Raw genomic sequence first — 24,190 nt, 5'->3', positions numbered from 1 at the left:
TAATTGCTAGTAACACACCAAATAAGCACAATCTAAAGCTAATTAAACAACTGATCAAAACCAAGAAATAATGAAACAGTGGTTTTAAACCCATAACAATGCATATCCTTTGACCCCATATAGAAAACAAAAATGGCAACAAACACTGTGTTAATTTAGAACCCCCCTGACAACTTACTTGTCATGTACAGATCAGAGCTAGTGGTCAGTTGAGTGCTACTGCCTGCTGTTGTTGTAGAGCGCGGCATTATGGTGGTCACATCTGAAGAGATGGTATAAAACAAACTGTAAGCCTGATAATTGCTAGTAACAAAAAAATAAAAAAATAAAAATCACAGTGTAAAGCTTATAAATCAATTAGAGTACCTGCACAGTAAACTGCATCACAAAAAGGTGTACTAAAAAACTCATAGACATAATAGTTTCCTGGACATGCTTTGACTTGAACTGGAGTGGAGCTGTAGTAACAGCAGTCAGTTCCTGACCTCCCACGGACTCGGAGAACAACTATTCCATTTGACATCTGAGGGTGAGAACCGTTCAGCCACAGAGAGGTTGCAGTACCACATTTGGATAAAGCAACACAGCTTTCTGGCATACGGATGTTCATCCCTTTATAGAGCAGCAGGTACCAGCCATTCCCATTGAAGGATCTGTCACAATTGGTCCCTCCAGTTGCATTAGTTCCTCTCCAGGGTTGATCCAGAGATGTTCCTCTCCAGGGTTGATCCAGAGATGTTACATACCACTATCCCATGACTAGTGGCTTGTCAATGTAGTATTGTACCATGGCGAATTTCTCCAAGAACCATGGTGGAGTCAGAAGTCTGGCCCATAACTGTATTATTACTCAGTTTTGATCAGTTGTTTAATTGATCCACGGGTGCTTAATGATCTTGACCGTTGGCGTCTGGCTAGAATTTGTCCGTGAGAACAGACAAGCGACTCTGGCGGAAATCACATCCACATTCAGTGCAGGAGGCCCCACACACATATCCTGCAGGTCAGTGCAGCATTCTTTGTTTCCATGGGGTAGGGGAGCAGAAGGCCCACCAGAGTGCCTCTGTTAACACCACAACACAGCATCTGACCTGGGCTCGTGAGGTTGCTACTTGGACCCTAGAGAACTGGCAACATGTGGCATGGTCCGATGAGTCATGGTACCGATTGTTTCAGGCTGATGGTAGTGTTCCTGTGTGGCACAGACTCCATGAACCCTTGGACCCCAGCGTTGGGCAGGCTAGTGGTGATTCCATACTGGTGTGGGGTGTGTTCTCATGGTATGGGTTAGGTCCACTGGTCCACCTAGACATGTCATTGACCGTTTCACTGCTTGGTGACAATTTGCAGCCCTTCATAAACTTCATGTACCCCTGCTTATTCGATAATTCACCATGCCACCGGGACCAAGTTGTCCAGAATTGTTTTGAGCAGCATTCTGGAGAGTTCGGACAAATGGTGTGGCCTGCACATTTGCTCCAGTTGAACATTTATGGGATGTGGTGAAGAGTTCCATAACTTTTGGTTTGTCAGTGTAAATAATTATCAAATGAAGATTTTGAACTTATTAACCCATATGAAAAGCCAAAATTGAAACAAATTCCATATTAATTACCCATAAAGCTCTATAGACACATGGCAAATGAGACCAAATTTAAAGTAGATGCAAGTAGTATTATAGGGCCTACAGTGGTGTAACCAAACCTTTTTTTAAAGACTGTGCTCTATATTACAAATATATATATTTTAATGAAATCAAATGCATATTTGACTCTGAAGCTAAAATATACCATTGCCTACCATGTTAATCTATTTGATAAGTTAGTAAAATATAACAATTTTGAGAATCCCTCTGGAAACCTACTTGTTCTGTTCAGTTGACTGCTTATGTCCAGTGTTGTTGTTGTGATGGACATAGCAGTGCTCATATCTGAAAAGAGGGCATGAAATAACCATGCCAGCTTGATAATTGCTAGTAACACACCAAATAAGCACGATCTAAAGCTAATTAAACAATTTATCAAAACCAAGTAATAATGAAACAGTGGTTTTAAACCCATAACAACACATTTCCTTTGACCCATATAGAAAACAAAAATGGCAACAAACACTGTGTTAATTTAGAACCCCCCTGACAACTTACTTGTCATGTACAGATCAGAGCTAGTGGTCAGTTGAGTGCTACTGCCTGCTGTTGTTGTAGAGCGCGGCATTGTGGTGGTCACATCTGAAGAGATGGTATAAAACAAACTGTAAGCCTGATAATTGCTAGTAACAAAAAAATAAAAAAATAAAAATCACAGTGTAAAGCTTATAAATCAATTAGAGTACCTGCACAGTAAACTGCATCACAAAAAGATGTACTAAAAAACTCATAGACATAATAGTTTCCTGGACATGCTTTGACTTGACTGGAGTGGAGCTGTAGTAACAGCAGTCAGTTCCTGATCTCCCACGGACTCGGAGAACAACTATTCCATTTGACATCTGAGGGTGAGAACCGTTCAGCCACAGAGAGGTTGCAGTACCACATTTGGATAAAGCAACACAGCTTTCTGGCATACGGATGTTCATCCCTTTATAGAGCAGCAGGTACCAGCCGTTCCCATTGAAGGATCTGTCACAATTGGTCCCTCCAGTTGCATTAGTTCCTCTCCAGGGTTGATCCAGAGATGTTCCTCTCCAGGGTTGATCCAGAGATGTTACATACCACTATCCCATGACTAGTGGCTTGTCAATGTAGTATTGTACCATGGCGAATTTCTCCAAGAACCATGGTGGAGTCAGAAGTCTATCCCAGTCTTGGACCCCAGCATTGGGCAGGCTAGTGGTGATTCCATACTGGTGTGGGGTGTGTTCTCATGGTATGGGTTAGGTCCACTGGTCCACCTGGATACGTCATTGACCGTTTTACTGCTTGGTGACAATTTGCAGCCCTTCATAAACTTCATGTACCCTCGCAGTGATGGGATATTCTAGCAGGATAATTCACCATGCCACCGGGCCCAAGTTGTCCAGAATTGGTTTGAGGAGCATTCTGTAGTGTTCGGACAAATGTTGTGGCCTGCACATTTGCTCCAGTTGAACATTTATTGGATGTGGTGGAGAGTTCCATGACTTTTGGTTTGTCAATGTTAATAATTATCAAATGAAGATTTTAAACTTATTAACCCATATGAAAAGCCAAAATTGAAACAAATTCCATATTAATTACCCATAAAGCTCTATAGACACATGGCAAATGACACCAAATTTAAAACAGATGCAAGTAGTATTGTAGGGCATACAATAGTGTGACCAATCTTTATTTTTTAAAGATTGTGCTCTGTGTTATATATATTTGTTTTTAATGAAATCAAATGCATATTTGACACTGAAGCTTAAAATGTACCATTGCCTACCATGTTAATCTATTTGACAAATTATTCAAACATAACAATTTTGAGAATCCCTCTGGAAACCTATTAGTTCTGTTCAGTTGACTGCTATCGTCCAGTGTTGTGGTTGTTGTAGCGAACACTGGCTCAAACTTTACCCCCAATCTGAGTGTTTCTAACGTGTCAACAACCCAAAAGTTAAGGGCCTCTTGGTTCCAGCGAGTCTGGAGTTGAAAGTGTAAATCTGTCGACTTAACACTCCTAACCCTAAAATTTACGACTGAATCAAGAACCAGAACCCCTCTCCCTCGACCCAAAGGGCAACAGAACACCTCCCTGGAATATTGGCCACATGGCCCTCCAAAGTCCTGTGGACAACTTTATCTTTAAGTACCAGATAGAACATTTCTAAGGTATATGTCAACTCCAAACTGCAACCATTCATTAGAACTCTTTTTACCTAAACTAGACATACCAAGAACGGAACCAATACGACAATCTGGACTGCAAATTTCAACTTTCTAAATCCCCTAGGGATCTCAAGCATGGACCCACAGCACCCCCAAGGGGTGAAACCGCAAATTACCACATCACCACCGTAAGGACATGTGCTTACATGGAACCCGAGAAACTCCTTGCTTTGTCTGCTTGATTATCAATGTTTATATAATCTGTAAGCAATACTTCATGTTGTATTAATCTTGTTGTTGGGTAGTACCTTAATTTTACCTGTATCTTTTTCTGCTATTAAGTGCTAGAAATACGTAGTGTATAACTTTGATAACAGACAGACCCAACCATTTAATTGCTATGAGTTTAGACCTTTGACCAATATGTATCCTGAATGTGGTTTTCTTTTCTTTTCTTCCTTTGTTTCTTTTCTTTTATTGTCGATTTTATTTCTTCATGCATTGAGTCATATTCAGATATTATAGGCAAATATTACCTGTGTTCTTTAACATATGTTGTGTATCAGGTAACAAGGGTTAAACTCTCTCTTAGAAACATACCTGAATATCCTAGTTGTCCATTCCTTGATTTTGAAAGGTAAATCAACTTGATGATATAGGAATGTTTCTTTTTTTTGCTTAAACTAGCTGAAACAAAGGAGGCAGTGATTCTGGGGAAGGCATTCCTAAAATTATGCACAACTAATCAGAGTTTGAAACCATGAGTAGCTAGTTAACCTTAGGTGAGGAGAACCTATCAGCACTCTGGCTCCACCTCCAAAGGGTAGGGCCTCCAGCCGAGCAAAACCAGAGTGCACCGCAAATTTCAGTTGTTCAGTTCAGAGTCCTGTGTTCTCAACAAGAGGAGAACTAAATTTCTAAGTTTGTGCTGGCCTTGGTCAGAAAGACAGGTCAGAAGTATTAGAACGCTAAATTTTCAGATCTGAAACCTTTGTTTGTTTTGTAACTTGCCTGTTCGTCTACACACCTTAAGTTTGAACCACCCTCAGAGAGGGAAGGTGGATATTTCTTGTCTGGCCAGGCAGAATATATCCATAACTTTCGATTCTGCTAAAGAGAGGTATTTAGTTAAATTAGTATCACCAGCCTCAGAACCCTGATTGCAACCTGAACCTCGCCAGCGGTGTGGGAGCAGTTCTGACGCCACGGAGACCCAGCATCGCACCCAGAGCCACGCATTGATCTGTGAACAGATCGGCCATCGAGCTCCACAGTCAGACGGCCACGAGACGCCACCGCCCAATCACTGACGGAAAGGCGCATGCCCGCACGGAGATGCAGTATCCACGGCCAGCGAGGAGATCAACCACCGCGTGAGCTCCAGCTTTCGATCGAGTCCGTCCTGAGACGACCCCTCCTGAAGTCAGCCCCCGAACCCAACGTAAGCTGGTTCCATCAATTTGCAATCAGGGCCCTGACGCCAACTTATTTAATAGGAGAACTTTTAATAGGTACATCCAGCCATATAGTTATTCACATCCATACTTAGTTTAATTCCCTAGAGGCTCTCCCAAGCGACTTCCCAAACCACACTGCCTCATACCATTTAGCCGTGAATCACTCTAACTTATTTGTGCTATTTTGTCTTTTTGACTTTCATTACTATCACTTTGTTTTGTTTTGTTTTCTGGTTTTATTTTCTAATGTTTATCATTGAATGTAGTCCAAAAGTAGTTTGATATTTAGCCAATAAATTCCCTTTTCTGAAGCATTCTTGGAGCGTTTCTCTCTCTTGCCCTGGTCTGTAGACTTCAAATAAATCTGGGTTACCCCACACCCTCACATAAGGTTCTAGCAATAATAACATTAAAAATTGCAAAACCTGTTACATTGTTGTCATGGACATAGCAGTGCTCATATCTGAAAAGAGGGCATAAAATAACCATGCAAGCTTGATAATTGCTAGTAACACACCAAATAAGCGTAATCTAATGCTAATTAAACAATTGATCAAAACCAAGAAATAATGAAACAGTGGTTTTAAACCTATAACAACACATATCCTTTGACCCCATATAGAAAACCAAAATGGCAACAATGTATTAATTGAGAATCCCCCTGACAACTTACTTGTCATGTACAGATTAGAGCTCGTGGTCAGTTTAGTGCTACTGGCTGCTGTTGTTGTAGAGATTGGCATTATGGTAGTCACATCTGAAGAAATGGTATAAAACAAACTGTAAGCCTGATAATTGCTAGTAACAAAAAAAAAAAATCACAGTGTAAAGCTTATAAATCAATTAGAGTACCTGCACAGTAAGCTGCATCACAAAAAGGTGTACTAAAAAACTCATAGACATAATAGTTTCCTGGACATGCTTTGACTCGAACTGGAGTGGAGCTGTAGTAACAGCAGTCAGTTCCTGACCTCCCACAGACTCGGAGAACAACTATTCCATTTGACATCTGAGGGTGAGAACCGTTCAGCCACAGAGAGGTTGCAGTACCACATTTGGATAAAGCAACACAGCTCTCTGGCATACGGATGTTCATCCCTTTATACAGCAGCCGGTACCAGCCATCCCCGTTAAAGGATCTGTCACAATTGGTCCCTCCAGTTGCATTAGTGCCTCTCCAGGGTTGATCCAGAGATGTGTAGCTGTTGCAAGGATCATAGCTAGGAGTGTCCAAAGCAACTGTCATGAAAAGAGTTGAAGATATGCAGCAATGTCAATTACTTATCTTTAGTTATTTTTAGTTATGCCACTGATTCACATCATTTCTTACACATGATTTCTGTGCTGCACACAGTTTGAAATTCACGTGACAATCCTTCATTTGCTGTGGTAGCCAAAGATATGTTGATGTTCACGTTATATATCTTTACCCTTCTCTAGCCAATCAGTGTCATAGCTATTCAACACTGCTTACCACTGTAAACTTTCCCTATATCAGTCTTTTTGATTGTTCTACTGTAACGGATCTTTGCTTGCCTGCCCCTGACACCACTTCACCTCTGCCCTTAATTCCTACTGCTTGTTGTTATTGGCAGTCTGTTGTGTGAAGCTGTCTATCAGTCTATTCTGTTAGCTGGAAATGCTACCATCATCTGAGGCACACTGATACTTGCCTGTAGCATATGTGAATACAGATAATTCCACTGAACTAGTTCAATGTTAGAGTTGAAAACACATTGTGGACTTTTGACTGACTTGGATTTTAGAATAAAATCTATTTGCTTTAAGTGAAATGTGTTGATAGTGACTGTTTTGGTAGTGACCATTTTAGCTAATTTTAAGCAGAAGTCAAAAACGTTAGCCAGTAAATGACTAGCAATGAATTGCTTTAAACAGATGCACATACATAAAACCATAATATTTGTCACTAGAATGCATAATTGCAGAAAATATTTGTTTCAGTAGTGACAGTTCTTAATGTTCCACACCGATTTTCAGACTTTGGGACACATTTGCTTCAAAACAACAGGATCTAACTCCTCACCATCTGGCCATGAGGGACAGGGATGCAGTCTCACTTCCGGCTCTAAAATACAGGGTTGTGGCTAAAATAAGACTCTATCTTTTGATGGTGACATGAAAATTAGAAACACGAAAATTAAACTCATAATAAATCAACTTCCCTTCAAAAGAAATAAAAATAATCATTAAGAATGCGAAAAAGTAATTATTATTCTCACAAGTTGAAATAAAGGGTTAGGATTTGGGACAGCCACCTCCCAATAGAAAGCATATTGACTTTGTATGCATTTTAATTATTACAATCACTGTTAATGCCTTGGGTTTCACTAAATCATAATGAATTTGGTAGAATGGCCCATATTAGGCATATTAAGATAGTTTGACACCTTTTGCATTTTGGTTTTGACTTTGTTGTGACAGCTAGTATTCTACAATGCAGTGCAGTGTTGTAAAAGTGCACAAGAGACCAAAGTAGAATAGGCTTGTCTGGGTCACAGCTTGAAACTACTTTTGCCTGTTCTGTATAAATCCTGTAATGGACAAAGTACATGTAATCATGTAATCTATTGCTGTACATAATCTCCATTTTTTATAATATGTCAGTCACTGTACTTCTAACTCTGGATGTTTTTCACTATCTTTCTATGATGTGGGGAGAAGTGGGGTATGTATGTGACTTAAATCCAACAGAATGACAGAATTCTGTCCGAGAATATAGAGAAGGCACTGCACCAGGCCTGACTGGACTTAACAGAAGTAAACAATAGACGGGTAAGTAGTATAAACAGTAGACAGGTAAGCGCTTTTCATGATATAGACAATGCCTCTTCCATTGCTACCATTTCCCTCTCTCTCTCTGCTGTCTTAATACTAAAGCTTCTGCCAGCTGTGAAGGGAGAACTTGCTCCAATAACATTATTAGTGTCATCAAACTCTGTGTAATTAATAAATCAAAGGAAAATGTGCGCAGTCAAAACCCCAATAATTTAATTCACATACTCTTTAAAAAGACCAGTCCCCCCCAAACAGAAAGCAGAAAATTAAACCTCGCACTACTCAACGTAAGGTCACTTAATAACAAAACCCTGCTGATTAGAGAAGTTATTAAAGAGCATAAGCTAGATTTTATGTTTCTCTCAGAAACATGACTTAGTGATAATGGCACAACAACTCAACTTGAAGCTGCTCCTGAAAGGTACAGATTTATGCATACAGTAAAAAAGGGCAGACAAGGAGGAGAATTGGCCTGCATTTATAATAGTGACTTTAACTGCAAAAAATACCACTATTGGTGAATTCATGTCTTTTGAGTATGTTGCAATCATCCATCAGATAGTAGTGTATTATAAATTATTAGACTTCTAGAGACATTTGATTTGAAGCAGCACATGGGCAGCTTTACCCAGAAGCTTGGTCACATCTTGGATCTGGTGATCACTAAAGGTTTAATCACAAACGTGTCCCAAATCTCTGAAGTTTTCATATCAGATCATTTCTGTATTTTCTTTAAATCAATTTAGAAGTAAGGAGGAAAGTACCTGAAAAGTACTTGAAAAAGCGTTACATTGACTCAGAAACAGTTCAGAAGTTTAAAAGCTTTTATAATAGTTCTGTGAATACATATATGACTTCTTCCTGTATTGATCTGGTCTATGATCTAAGTGCTAGATTACGGGAAACCCTTGACATTCTCACTCCAGTCAAATGGAAGAAAAACTTGCATACTCATAAAAATCCATGGATAAATGCAGGAATACACCAGTGTGATAAAGCGTGTCCCTCGACCCAGCAGTATGCTGTGGCAGGAGACACACCTTATGGGTAGCGTCGGGCAAGAAGTCCAAGTAACTGGAATGAATACAGCTTGTTCAAGAGTTCTTCTCCCCGTCACCTTTATTTACACACCAACATTATTTACATATTTACACGCGCATACACAATAAACGAAAACAAAATGAAGACAAAACAAAAATGGTCTCTACAGCTATGAGACTGACTAATGCCTACAAAGTCATATAGGTCTTTCACTCGCATCACCTTCAATCTTCCACCAAGCTGAAAGAAGGGATTTCTGCACCCCCCAGTAATGCTGCTTATATATGGGGTGCTCCTCCTCTAGAATAAACCAATACTTCAGGTATTTAAATATATTTACATTCAACAGTAAATATATTTCATGCTCTTCACTTATTCTTCATAGTTACATTTACGATGTCATTAATATATATATATATATATATATATATATATATATATATATATATATATATATATATATATACATATATATTTACAATACAGTGTACACTTATTAAACCATTTCCTTTTCTTACAGGTTTTGTCCCTCCCTCCTCTTCTACAGAGGATGGACTCACCCAGGTAAGTAACACAGCTGAACCCATTAAGTTCCCTTTTACTCCACAAAGCAAAGATAATCAGTCCTCAGGTAAGTACAGGTAAGTATATACAACCAGTCTTTATGCTGTGATGTGTAAGGGGGTACCTTACATCATCACAACCAGCTTAAGATAAATTGTCATAAATCAGAGCATTTATGGAGGAAAACTAAACTAAACTGCAGGTACATTATGATTTACTCAAAGAGCAGATCTCAATCTATAATAATGCTGAAAATATCCAGACAGTCATACCTCTCTAGTGTAATTAATAGACATAAAGATAATACCAAAATCCTTTTTTCCACCATAGACCAACTAATTAACCCCAGCTTTTCTGCTAGTGCGTCTCATGGTGATTTGTCTTCTAAAATCTGTGAAGAGTTCACAATTCATTTTCAAAATAAAATAGACCTGATACGACAGGGTATAGCTCAGCCAGCTGAACAAGCTCCAATAATGTTCCTGATAAGCCACCTACATCAGTAATGACATCTTTCTCTGTTATCAATCATCAGGAGCTTACGACTGTTATAAACAAACTAAGTTCATCCACATGTGATCTTGACCCTGTTCCTACTTCATTCCTCAAGATGATTTTTGATTGGGTTCACAATGATGGTTTAACTATTGTAAATTGTTCTCTGTCAACAGGTGTTTTTCCAGATGCTTTTAAATCTGCCCTGGTGAAGCCTCTGTTAAAAAAAAAGAATAGCATGGATCCTTCCATTCTAAATAATTTTAGACCCATTTCAAACTTATCTTTTTTTTAAGTAGTCTTAGAAAAAGTTGTTTTCAAACAAATAAAAGCATATCTAATATCAAACAAGTTATATGAAAAGATTCATTCAGGTTTTCGTTCTAGCCATAGTACAGAGACAGCACTGATTTGCATTATGAATGAGCTCAGGCTCAGTGCTGTTGCACAAAATCCTTCTATTCTGGTTTTATTAGATCTTAGTGCAGCTTTTGACACAAGACTTTAATCCAGCAACTTGAATGCTGGGTCGGCCTCTCAGGCACAGTTTTAGAATGGTTCAAATCATATTTAGGTAAAAGACAATTCATGTTTTCACTTGGGAATCATTCATCAAAAAGACTTGGCATTTCTTGTGGAGTCCCTCAAGGTTCAGTTTTAGGGCCTTTGCTATTCTCTTTGTACATACTATCTCTAGGTGTTGTCATTGGGAAGCATAAGTTTTCATAGTTATGCTGAAGACACCCAGTTATACATCAAGACTCTGTAGACAGACTAACCAGCTGTGTATCAGATGTCTGTGTTCTCAGTGGATGTCACAAAATGTTCTACAATTAAATCATGAAAAAAAACTGAAATATTGATCAGAAACTAAGAGAAAAATGCTTTAGGAGAAACTTGGCTCTTTAGCTTCATATACCAAACCTGAAGTATGAAACCTGGGTGTGATCTTAGACCCTGAGCACTGTTTTATCCTGCATATAAATGCAGTCACTAAAGTAGCATTCTGTCATTTGAGAAATATCACTGAAGTTCGGTTATTACTATTTTAGAGTGACACAGAGAAATTAGTTCATGCATTTGTTACAAGCAAACTTGATTACTGTAATGCTCTTCTTACAGGACTTCCTAAGAAAACAATATCCTATATAAAAATATAAAAATCCTTTGCAACTTGTACAAAATGCAGTTCTGCTACTAGTTTTTAAGGCTCTAAATGACCTAGCACCTGCATACATCACAGAGTGTCTGTCTGTTTATGCTCCAACATGTGATCTTAGATCTGCAGATACTGGCCTTCTGCAAATACCTTAAGTAAAATACAGAAAACATGGAGAGACTCGTTCAGTTATTGTGCTTCTAAACTGTTTAACTCAATTCCACCGTTTAACAGACAGCCAAGCTCAGTTCACACTTGTAAGAAGCATCTAAAAATGTATCTCTTTAACTTAGTGTTTAATTAAGCTCTATGTCTCATCCTATTTATCTTTTTAATGTAATCTGTCACTTTCTTATGATGGTGGTTTTTGATAGTAAATAAAATGGCTATATTTGTGTTGTACATATTGTGATCCCTGACTTCTATCACCACCACTGTAAAGAAACCAAATATGAGGTGAGCAACTTGTTTAACATCTGACAAACATTTTTGCAGCAAACAAAATGAAGCTTTAGATAATAACTGGAAATGCAACTACATAATTGACAGATTTTACCTGTGCAGTATGTAGGCCTTGGAAATAACACAGCTGGCTGGACGAGTCTATAGACATAGAACTGTCCTGGGCAGGCTTTGACTTGGATTGAGTTTGATCTGTAGGAATTACATTGCCTGCCATCAGTCACATAGCCATACGATCCATAGATTTCTCGGGTGACAATGCCATCCTGTGTTTGTGGGTGAGATCCTCCAAGGAAAAGTGGTGTGTAACCACCACATACAATGTAATTCGCACACCAATCAGGTTCAGGAATCTGAGCATTTTTTCCCTGAAGATATAGCCGATACCAGCCATTCCATTTTGCAACTGTGTCATCATGACCACGGTATATTGTGTAGACTAGACCATCCATTATCCTCCATTCATCGTCAAGAACATTGTAGACACTGCAAGGGTCAAACACAGCATAGTCTGCTGTGGAGACAAAGTTATTAGACAAATTATTTGCTATGAGTAAAGCTTATTGCTGTAATCTTGTATACACTATATGGACAAAAGTATGCGGACACCTAATTACTAGTTCCAGGTTTTTCAGGCACATTCATTGTGAACAGGTGTATAAAATAAAGCAGGCAGCCATGCATTCTCCATAGACAAACATTGGCAGCAGAATGGGTCATACTGAAGAGCATAGTGACCTGGGCCTGCCAGTGGGCTCAAAGTCCCCTGCAGCAGAAACTGGCTCTTGGTATGTGGAATGTAACCTCACTGGGCGGGGGCGGGGGCGGGGGGGGGTGGTCAGAGCTTGTGCAGGAGGTTGAGAGATATTAGATATAGTTGGGCTCACCTCCACCCACAGTGTTGGCTCCGAAACAAAGCTCCTTGATAGGGGTTGGTCCCTTTCCCACTCAGGAGTTGCACAGGGTGACAGGTGCCGGGCAGGTGTGGGAATACTCACAAGTCCCCAACTGGCTGCTGTGCAGTTGGAATTCGTCCTGGTGGACAAGAGCATTGCCTCAATGTGAATTAAAACCGCAGGGAGGAAAACTCTGACTGTTGTGTGTACTTATGCACCAAACAACAGTTAGGAGTATTTGGCCTTCTTGGAGTGAGTGGGTGGGGTACTGGAAAGGGCCCAACCTACAGACTCCATAGTCTTGCTGGGAGACTTTAATGCTCATGTTGGCAATGACTGGGAGACCTGGAGAGAGGTGATTGGGAAGAATGGCCTGCCCAAGTATAACTCAAATGGTGAATTGTTATTGGACGTCTATGCTAGGCATGGATTCTCCATAACAAATACCAAGTTTGAACACAAGGATGTTTATAAGTGTTCATGATACCAGAGCTCCTTGTGTCAAAGGTCAACAATTGACTTTTCATCTGACTTAGGACCATATGTTCTGGACACTTGGGTGAAGAGAGGTGCTGAGCTTTCATTTCACCAACTCACCATCGATTGAAAGCTCAGATGGCGGGGAAGACTGATGGTCAGACCCAGTAGGCCCAAGCAAATAGTGAGGGTGTGCTGGGAACAATTGTAAGAGGCCCCTATTCAGAATAATTTTAACTCCCACCCACGGGAGAGCTTTTGTCATGTTCTGGAGGAGGTAGAGGAAATGGAGTCTGAATGGACCCTGTTCAAAACCTCTATTGTGGAAGCTGACAGACATAGCTGTGACCAAAAGCTTGTTGGTGTCTGTCAGAGCAATAACCCAAGAACCCTCTGGTGGACTCCACTGGTGAGGGAGGCTGTCAAGCTCAAGAAAGAGGCCTTTAGGGACTGGATGGCCCGGGGGACTCCCAACTCAGCAGATGGGTAGCGACAGGCAAAAAAGGCAGCAGTGGCAACGGTGGTGGAAGCAAAATCCAGGGCATAGGAGGAGTTTGGCGAGGCCAGGGAAAAAGATTTTTTTTAGGCTTCAAGGAGGTTCTGGACAACTATCCAGCAACTCAGGAATGATCGGGGTGGCTTTGCCTGAGATATATTCGGCAGGGGTGGAGAAACTCAGTCAGGGCCAGAGGCTTCTGGCGTGTCAGGTTTCATTTCCCTGGTGGAGGTCACTGTGGTAGTTGGCAAGCTCCTCAGTGGCAAAGCACCAGGAGTGGATGAGATTCGCCTGGAAAGGCTCTGGATGTCGTGGCTGACACCCCTCTGCAATATTTCATAGACCTTGGGAACAGTACCCTTGGACTGGCATACTAGGATGGTGGAGACTGGAGGGTGTGTGGCAACTACCACGATATCACACTGCTCAGCCTTCCTGGGAAAGTTTATGCCAAGGTGCTGGAAAGGTGACTCCGACTGATAGACGAACCTTAGATTGAGGAGGAACAATGCGGATTCCATCCAGGCTGTGGAACTATGGACCAGCTTTTCACCCTTTTCGACATTACACATGTTCTTCCACACATATCATGCAATCATACATTTCCACCAGAATAGTCTCTATGTCCCAAACCTTATATATTTCAGTTTCAGTACTTCAAATAATATCCTGATATCCTATGTGACAAAGACGTTTAACTGTCCTCTAACCGCTGAGTTGTATTTTTCATTAGCCTGACACTAATAGTGGTTCATCTGTTAAAAATGGCTTTGAAAACAAGTAATATACAGTATATTTATTTGGAAAATGAGAATATATATTCAGAATCCAAAAAATTAACAGATCTTTTTGACACCTACTAGATACTGAAGTAACGGTTGCAGTTGTTGGGGCGATGTTTGGAGTGATGGTATTCACATCTGGAAAAAAACTGACATATTAAAACAAATAAAGGCCATATAAGCAACACTAACACCATTATCAGCACTCTTAGCTAATGCTTGTAAAATCAACACATCAAAATACCTGCACAGTATGCTGCAGAGCAGGTAGTCTTGACAAACTCATAGACATAATAATTTCCTGGGCATGCTTTGACTCTAATTGGGGTGGAAACAGAGGCGCAGCAGTCAGTTCCTGACCTCCCACAGACCCTGCGAGTAACTATTCCATCCACTATCTGAGGGTGAGGATCATTCAGCCACAGAGTGATATCAGTACCACATCTGTACTCATTAACACAGCTCTGTGGCATACGGATGTTCATCCCATAATACAGCATCCGGTACCAGCCAGTCCAGTTGAATGGGCGGTCACAAATGTCCAGTTGGATGGTTGTATTCGTGGCTCTCCAAGGATTGTCTAGAGCAGTGTAGTTGTTGCAGGGGTCATCAAAAGTAGCTGTTGTTGAAAATAATTTAAAAATGCATCAGTAGGGAAATGTTTCCAGTAACATCCAAACCAATAAAAGGTTTCCAGGCAATATTTTTACTAATTTAGAGGAATTGTAAACTGTTGTCTGGTTGAAAAAGGATTCTGTCTGTAATATCACACTGGGTACTGGCTCTGCTAAGACACTGTTAAAGTGTAAAACAAAGTAAAGTGCATCACTGTGTGGTACAACAGGCGTGCACACTCTATAATCAGACAGTGCCATGTCAAAACCCTACTGAAATATCTGAAATAATTACTATATGACCACCATTAACAACAGCAGCATTAGCAGTGGCTGTGGACATACTGTGAAATGCACCAGATCTTCATGTTGCACTTTTCATGCTGGTGGCAGCTCAAAGTATTTTAAAAACAGGGATAAAGCTAAACAGTGTAAGAAGAAATTAAAAGAAAAAAATTATGAAAAATAGTAGAAAAAGTAGTAAAAAAGGATACAGATCAAATTAAAAAGATAAATACCAAGAGATAAAGAGTTTTATTTATTAGAATTGAATGTTATTTTTTTTTTTATTTCTTAGAATTAAATGCTAATCTGGTTCTTTAGTATATAAATGGTTCAAATTAATAAGATTAATCACTGTGTAAAAGGCATAAAAGAGTAGATGTTGATTAACTTTCTCCTACTCAACTCAGACAAAACAGAGATTCTTCTTCTTGGTCCAAAGCTACTACAAACCAACTGTCTAATTTAAAACTTAAACTTAATAAGTTTCTCAGTTGAATTAGGTGCATCTGTAAAAACCTTGGTATCACGATTCTATAAGATCTGTCCTTCGATGCAGATTAAACAAATATTACTAGAATAGCTTTCCTCCATCTACGCTATACTGCAAAATTAAGAAATGCACTGTATCTACAGGATGCAGAAAACCTAGTTCAAGCATTTATTACCTTAAGCCTGGATTACTGTAATGCCCTGTTGTCTGGATGTTCCAGCAAAAGCTTCAAAAGCTTCAACCAGCTTAATTCAGAATGTGGTATCCATAGTCCTTTCAAGAACTTGAAAGTTTGACCATATCAGTACAGTTTTATCAAACCTACACTGGTTGCCAGTGAAATTCTGCATTGAGTACAAAATGATTTTACTGGCACATGAAGCTCTAAATGGCCCCTTAGTACCTGAGTGATCTCTTATTATGAACCATTACGCCTACCTAGATCACAAGGTGCTGGCTTAATATTGACACCTAGAATTAATAAAGTTAATCAGGGGGGAGAGCCTTCTCCTACAATGTCCCAAAACTTTGGAATAATCTTCCAGTTAGTGTTGGGGACTCAGACACAGCCTCAGTCTTTAATCTAAGTTAAAAATGTACTTGTTTTGTTGAGCCCTTAGTAATTAGTTTTATTCTGTTAGATAAAAGTGCTGTTACCTTTCTGGCTCTCCCTCTTAGTGAGGCTGTAATAGCTCGACCTGCCAGAGTCTCTGCTGTTCTCTGTTAAGCCTGTAAACTGTAATCAGTTGGTATTAACAGAACTAACTGCCTGTGTGTTTCTTTGCCAAACTGAACGACTGCCCATCCTGTGTGATCTGATATCGTTGCTTTATCTGCCTTGAGCGGGTGCCCACTGCTCACCAGCCTTCTGAACTAGTTTGACCACCATGGAGCTTGCTCCTGTACAACAGTGTGCAAACCTCACCTGCATGAACTGACCCTCCTGTTGATACTGCTGCTGCACAGCCTATGTATTCATAGCCCTTGCTTCACCTGATTTTTTCCCTTTTCCATATCTTATACTAATGGTAAAACCCTATTCTTTGTTCATGTTGCTTGTGTTATTGTTTGCAATCTGATGTTGACCTGAGGAAGATGAGTTCTCCTTTTAAGTCTTGGTACCTCTCAAGGTTTCTTTCTTTTGCTCTTAGGGAGTTTTTCCTTGCCATCATCACCTTTGGCTCACAGGGGCTTGGACACAGATTTTTTTTGTAAAGCTGCTTTATGGCAATGCCTGTTGTAAAAAGTGTTTTATAAATAAACTTTGATATGACTTGACATACCGCGACCCAGAAGGATAAGCGGTTTAGATGATGGATGGATGGATGGATGGATGACTTGACATCTATATAGAACCATTAACACTCAAAGAACCCTTTGTATGATTAAAAGGTTCTTCACATCATGAAACTGTTTGTCAGATTGCAGATTACAGAATGCTATAGATGGTTCTATATATAGAACCTTTTTGAACCAAAAAGGTTCTGCTACTTTTACAATATCAACCTGTAACAATAGAAGAACCCATTTCCCAAAGAACATTTTAATCATGCAAACACTTGTGTTCATGGTTCTACATAGACCCATTTTCTTTACTAAAGAATTTTCTTTAACCATCTTTTTAAGTGTGTACAAATGCAGATAATTGACCTATACACCTGATCTCCTGTCAGTTTGTGCAATCAAGAATGATCAGCTCTATTTTAATTCACTTTCTCTTTAAATCTATTTACTCTGTATTAAATTCAATAAAGGCTTTATTGACATAAACACCTAAATTGAACTTTTAAGAAACATGTATCATTTTAGCCAAACCTCCTTAGTAGACTGCAGGTTTTACTTACAATTGTTTTGAGTGTTAGTCTGTGTGATTGTAGTTATTAGAACCACAGTGACCCCTGGTGGAAAGATAAAGAATTATTGAATGTAGCTGTGGAGAAAACATTCAGAATTCAAGATTCAAGCAAAACATTAAGAGCCCCAGAGGGGACAGGGTTAAAAATAAAAATTATTATGAGGAAGCTAGTAGGCTAATAACTCACTGAAACTCTCTGATGTGTTCTGATGTGCTTAGATTGAAGTGATAATGGACAGAGATGTGCTCTATAGGTTTGATTTTGGGTGTATGTGTTATGAGGACACTATAGCTTCCCTTCACAGCGGGGCATCATAATGAGCAAACGACTCATAGATTCACTGATGCAGCTGCAGTTTGGTGAAATGAAGGAAGACAATCAACTATAACCACAACCTTCACTAAACTGTATTTTCTAATTATGATATTTAACAGAGATGAAGCCAAAATGCAGCCAGTCAGTACTGTTTTATTCACGTATAAAGCTGCAATGTTGGGGGCCGTCACGAAATGTGAAGCATCACTGTTTCAACAAATTAAATACACACAAAATGTCTATCTATCTTGCAAAGCAACAGCCTAGAAATGCATCTGTGGAAACATATGCAGCTAGAAACATTTTTAAAAGAAATTTAAAATAAAACAGAAAACTTAAAAGTTTATGGTAAAATAAAATTAAGTTGCTGAGTGAATTAGCAGTGAGCAACTACAGTAATCAATGAAGCACAATTAACTGAATGCAACAAGGTGACTGACTAGTCCCACACAAGGAATGAACTGGCATTCCTCATTGGAAACACTGTGATTTAAGGGGATAAGCCATGAGGCACAGAGGCCGTGTGGAGTAGTAGAGGCTTGAGAGCATGGGGAAAAAATAGAGAAATAAAGTTGCTCCTAGCAGGGATGCGGGAGGAGCTAAATAGTGTGCTACTTTTTGTAACTAAATACAAATTTCTGTAGCTAATAGCTGTAGCCGCTACAGTCTTATGAAATGTAGCCAATAGCTGTAGCGCGTACAAATTTTTGTGTAACTATAGCTATAATGTTTGCTACAATTTCGCAGCAGGCTTCAGGCAATCCACACAAAATTTGAACATAGAACATGGTCGTTAACTGGGCTAGTGGCGATTGTGCAATCCTGACTGAGCCGCGGACAGTTCGAGCAAATGGTCACACACTGATCATCCCTTACTAGTTGGCTTAGCTCAGGGGTCGGCAACTGAAATGTTAAGAAGAGCCATTTTGCGCTTTCAACAAAAATGAAACCACCTTTGGAGCCATTACCATGTTATATTTACCATCATGCCTGTAAATACGTCTCAGTATGTGCTGATGTGCTACAACACCGAAAATATTATAAAAACACAGACTTATTTTGCTCTGCTTTAAGCTTTAGGTCAGTTGTAGCCACTTTTCTTGCACCTCAGTTAGGAAACTTTTACGCAGAAGTAGTTTGCTGTAAAATGTTTCTCAACATTTGACTTTTTACGAGGCTAAAGTCAGCTTCTCATTCACCAGCTTCTTGTTAGAATTGTCCCATTCCACCATAAATGGTGCCTGAGGCACCAGAATGTACTGCTGCGCCATTTAAGCTGGAACGGGAATATTTGAATGAGAAGCTGGCGCAAGAGAAGCTGACTTCATGACTTAGTGTTTGACAGTTTCTTGTTGCAGATTAATATTAGTATCAGGAAACCAGCTGGAGTGATTATAAATGGAAATAAGTCCATTCATCTCCAAATTATCGATGTTCTTTCTCTTCACCATTTCCTTAGCTACGAGCTAGGTGAGGTTGTCTGCGTCACTGTGTGACCAGTAGTCTGCACATCCATCTTCAGTGGTAAAGTTGGGTGAATTAGGAGTTACAGGAGATACATTGACCCCAGTGTTTAAGACCATTTATTGTGAAAACTGTGTTAGAACTGTGTGTTATAATGATCAGCAAAGCTTTATTTTACAGCAAAGGAAGATTGTTATTTTACCTAAAAATCTAATTCTGCTGTGGAGCTGCAAAAGGGCAGTAAAAGAGTTGTGTGTTGCTGACCCCTGGCTTAGCTAAAGTGGAAAAAACATTTTCATAATGGACTATTACTAATAGTACTGCACAGAGCCAGGGACAGAATTTTGAGGCTTAAGTGTTGCTGAAGTTTAACAAAGGACTCTGAATGTCATGTCTGCACATATCTTGCTGAAATGCTTAAATTGGAGCAGTTTTATTTGCACAAAATTGTTTGGTTTGTATTTGGTTATTTTTGTTGATTTTTATTAGGAAAAACCTGGAATATCAGATATTACCATGTTAAACATGAGGCATGTGCACACAGCAAAATGAACTCAGGACTGAGCAGGGTGTCATGTGTGAGCTGTCCTTAAATCAACCGAGCACAGATGATCATTGTCAGCCCTGGCACCAGCAGATGGGCTGTGGGGACTTCAACCTCTGGCTCCTGCTTGGGGGGCATGGATGGAGAATACCAAAACTGGCACTCAAAGGGAGACATCCCCAGTGAAGTGTGCCATAGGATGTTATGGCCAAAACAGGTGCTCAGACCATGTACATGATCTAGAGGAGACTAGACACCTGATTGTCCGCTCTAGGTCCTGATTATTCCTATCAGTCTGCCCATTAGACTGGGAGTAGAAACCCAAGGAAAGAATCACCAAAGCCCCTGGCATTTGGCAAAAAGCCTACCAGAACTGACTAGTGAACTGAGATCTGCGTTCAGACACCATGTTGGTTGGAAATCCATGGAACCTCACCACGAGCTGTGATAGTAGTGAGGCTGCCTCCTTTGCCAATGGTCTTCCAGTTTGCAGGCCTTGGAAAACTGGTCTATCACAACCATAATCACTGTGTTGCCCTTGGATGATGTAATCCAGGAAGGGATGAAATCCAGGGAGATGTGGAAGCAGGGTCAAGATTGTATGGGAAGGGATGGAGCAAGCTTGCCAGTCAAATTCTAGCCTCCTTGTTCTGAGGGATACCTGGCAGGCTGCTACAGAGGCAGAGGCCACCAGAAGTGTCTCCGTAAGAACTCAAGTATGCAAGTTGCCTCCGGATGGCACATAAAAGGGGATGTGTACCCCAACTTTAGCTCAGACAGAGGAAAGAATGTACTGCCGACCTGAGGTCCCAGGAATAATTGGCTCTAGAGACTGATCAGTGGGTGGCACAACCTACTGTCTGGAGAACACATCAGGCTTGAGATTTTTTGAGACCGGCCGATACAATAGCAGGCTAAACATATTGCACACCTGGCCTGGCATGGATTTAGATGCTTGGCCTGTTAAATGTAGGCCAAGTTCTTGTGATCCATCCAGACCAGGATAGGATATTCCACACCCTCCAGCCTCCACTCATTCTGCACCAGTTGCATCACCAGGAGCTCACATTATAATTATGCTCTGCAGGGGTGAGGCGGTAAGAAAAGTATGTACAGGGATGGAGTTTGTGGTCAGTCTCAGAGTGCTGGGACAAGACTTCCCCTTCGCCAACATTGGACGCATCAAGCTTTACTATGAATGGTACAGCAGAGTCAGGGATCTGCAGAACTGGCACAGAAGTCAGGCCACGCTTCAAGTCTTCAAAAGCCTTCTGGGCTTCCGGGGTGCACTGGAGCCACCTTTGGGTAGAGCACAAGGAAGTGGGGCATGGCCATTCCACAACAGCCTTGATCTTGGCTGGGTCCATGCTCAACCAGCCTTTAGATAGCACAAAGCCCAAAAAAGTGACCGATTGAACATGTAAGAGGGATTTTTCCAGCTTCACATAGAGATGATTCTCAAGCAGAAGCTGAAGAAACCACCAGACATGAAGCACATGTTTGTCTACTGAATGGCCATAATGAGAATGTTGTCAAGGTGGATGAACACGTAGTGGTTCAGAGCATCATGCGGGACCTCAATAAACATTAGGAGACTGTGGGGCATTCATGAGCCCAAACAGCATTACAGTGTACTCGTAATGCCCAATAATGTTATAATGTGGTCTTCCATTCATCCTCAGGGCACACTGCGCAGGTCCAGCTTAATAAAAACTAAGGCCTGCTGCAGTGCCTTGAATGCTGAGGTCATTAACGGCAAGGGGCAGTGGTCTTTGACTGTAATTTTATTGAGGCCCAGTAATCAGTGCAGGGTCTAAGACTGCCATTCTTCTTATCAACAAAGAAAAACCCAACCCCAGCAGGTGAGGTGCATGGCTGGATAAGGCCCAGGGCCAATGCCTCCTTGATATACTCTTCCATGGCTGTTCGTTTGGGGCCCGAAAGAGAGAAAACAGCCACACTTGGAGAGGGGTAGTGCCAGGGAAGAGGTATATGGCATAGTTGTAAGACCGATGAGGAGGCAAGACTTGGGCTGGAATCATGATCTAATTGGAGGTTGTGGTGGGTCCTTCTTCCACCAACTCAGGGGATTGGGCCCTAAGTGACCAGTTTGCCTGCACCTGCCTTCTCACATGCAGGAATCCCACCCTTGGTGGGAAAGACATGTATGCCCCAAAGGCATGGGCTGCTTGGCTGGTTTGGAGAAAGCAGGGGCTGATTGAGGCCCAGGGGTCCTTGGAATTGGGATACTGTACAAAGGGGGCATGGGACCCCAGCCTCTGCAGTGCTCTCGTAGTCAGTTATCCAGCTTCAAGGCCTGCTCTATCAATTTCAAATGGGTGCCTTTTAAGTGGCCAGCTTATATTTCACCTCACCACTGAGTCCCTGCTGGAAAGGCAGCCATTAGTGCCTTCGCATTTCAACGATTTCAAAGAGAGAAATAAGGTTGCACCTAGCGAGGCTCAAAGGAGCAACCTCGAGATGCAGAGGCAAGTACTTTACCATGAAGGAGAACGTCAAACAAAAGAAATGCCAGAGCAGTGACTTCAAAGAAAAGTGACTTCGGAAATCTGCAGGGGAGGAAGCCAATACAAAGGACAAATGAGGCTTTTTTATACTGACGCTCACAGTTTGACTCAGGAGGACCAAAGGCCCAGGACCCTTAGCTCAAGAGAACAATACCAGAGATTACCAGCTTTGCCAAGAGACACATGCACATGGCAACATAAACTCAGGACTAAGCAGTGAGTTGCATGTGAGCTCTCCTTAAATAAAGTTAGCACAGCTGATCATTGTCAGCCCTAATCAGCCAAGTTCTACTCTTTGTCTCCCTCTGGTGGCCAGGGGCAACCTAGCAGGAGACCCAAGACGTTACAGCAAAATAATTTTCAAAAACATTTTCTTTTACAGTCCATTAAGTTATAGTTATTAACAAGGCAATCAAGGCTATTCTACCAAAAATACCAAAAAAATCATATATGTTTAATAAATAAAAGCTTCAATTTGACTAAACTTATCATAAATAAAAGTACAGTTTTCGATGGGCTCTTAAAGCATAATACACAAAACCTATAACAAAACCAATCATAAATTGACAAATCTGAGTGGTAACTTTAGCTACTATAAGAATGCACAGGCCCATTCTGATTGGTCACTTGCACAAAGCATACCCACAGTTAATCAAAACAATGTAAAAATAAAATAAAATAAAATAAAAAATAAAATAAAAAGGGGGAAAGAAATATTCTGGAAGGTGAAATCATTGCACTTTAGTTTACCCTTGTCCAGCATAACTAAATATATAAATTTATTGGGCAAAAAACACAATTTTTTTCAGTAATAGGACCTTCCAGGACTGCAGCCTGACCACTGACTAAATGCTTTTAAAGCTGCACTAATGTAGCTGTATTGAGGATCATAGCATTCAGTAAATGCATAGCCTAAACTAACTAAAAACAGTAGTATCTTCTAGAAATAGATTACATTTAGGACCTAGTTTTGATCTCTCCAACTGAGCTCTTTTTTGATTATGACCAAATTGATGAGGACAAGATCAAACACACACTAGGTCAAAAAGTAAAATCAACAGCAGCAAGACATTAGACTGATTTCCCCAGATAACATTAAAACCACTATTAAAATGGCCTAAAAGAGTAAACAGATAAACGCTGAATACATTGTAATTATTGGAATAACTCTTAAGCTATGATCAATTAACAGTTTTAAAAGCAAAAGGAACCTTTACAGCTAAATATATAAACGGATTCTTCCCCACATATTTAAAACGTTTATTTACAATTTCACTATGCTCTATTATAAGAAAAAATACTCACATGCCAAAGAACCTATATTATTTTTGTTCATTTTTATTAATCTTCTGGGGAGATGTTCTTGTCTGCCAACCACATTGTAATGTGCCTTCTGATTTTCACAAGACGTGAAATGTTTTTTTCTTAAGTGTCATTAGTTCACATTTCTTTCCATAAACAAATTATGTGGTTTTTAAAATGTGTTCATTTCCTGTTGTGTCCTGTTGAAACAAAGGACTGTGTTCTGTTTGCCTTGGGCCTTTTGCATGTAACACATAGATGATAAATGTGATGTCTGTGAGTGATATGAAAATAGCTGCCATAAAATAATTTCAATAAATGAATTTGCATGTTTTATGAACATACTCAGCTAACTGCAGGGAAGGAGAAAAAAGGTCACA

At 40.2% G+C, this 24,190-nt stretch overlaps 1 protein-coding gene across 1 annotated transcript in view; it reads right to left on the bottom strand.

Annotated features, from left to right (window-relative positions):
- The window catches only part of LOC118797949 (adhesion G protein-coupled receptor L4-like), a 61,405-nt gene extending 37,513 nt beyond the window's left edge, over positions 1 to 23,892 (bottom strand). The window contains exons 1-6 of the mRNA XM_036557248.1: positions 23,814 to 23,892; positions 17,646 to 17,699; positions 14,657 to 15,031; positions 14,491 to 14,550; positions 11,856 to 12,275; positions 6,295 to 6,483 (exon numbers count right to left, since the gene is read on the bottom strand). Coding sequence (XP_036413141.1) covers positions 6,295 to 6,483; positions 11,856 to 12,275; positions 14,491 to 14,550; positions 14,657 to 15,031; positions 17,646 to 17,699; positions 23,814 to 23,844 — 1,129 coding nt within the window. The 5' untranslated portion in view covers positions 23,845 to 23,892. The remainder of the gene's footprint in view (positions 1 to 6,294; positions 6,484 to 11,855; positions 12,276 to 14,490; positions 14,551 to 14,656; positions 15,032 to 17,645; positions 17,700 to 23,813) is intronic.
- Positions 23,893 to 24,190: the final 298 nt, after the last annotated feature.

The sequence above is a fragment of the Colossoma macropomum genome, unplaced genomic scaffold (assembly GCF_904425465.1).
Source record: "Colossoma macropomum unplaced genomic scaffold, Colossoma_macropomum, whole genome shotgun sequence".
Lineage (NCBI taxonomy): Eukaryota > Metazoa > Chordata > Actinopteri > Characiformes > Serrasalmidae > Colossoma > Colossoma macropomum.
Note: the sequence above shows the minus strand (reverse complement) of the source record. Positions and strands in the feature narration are given on the sequence as shown.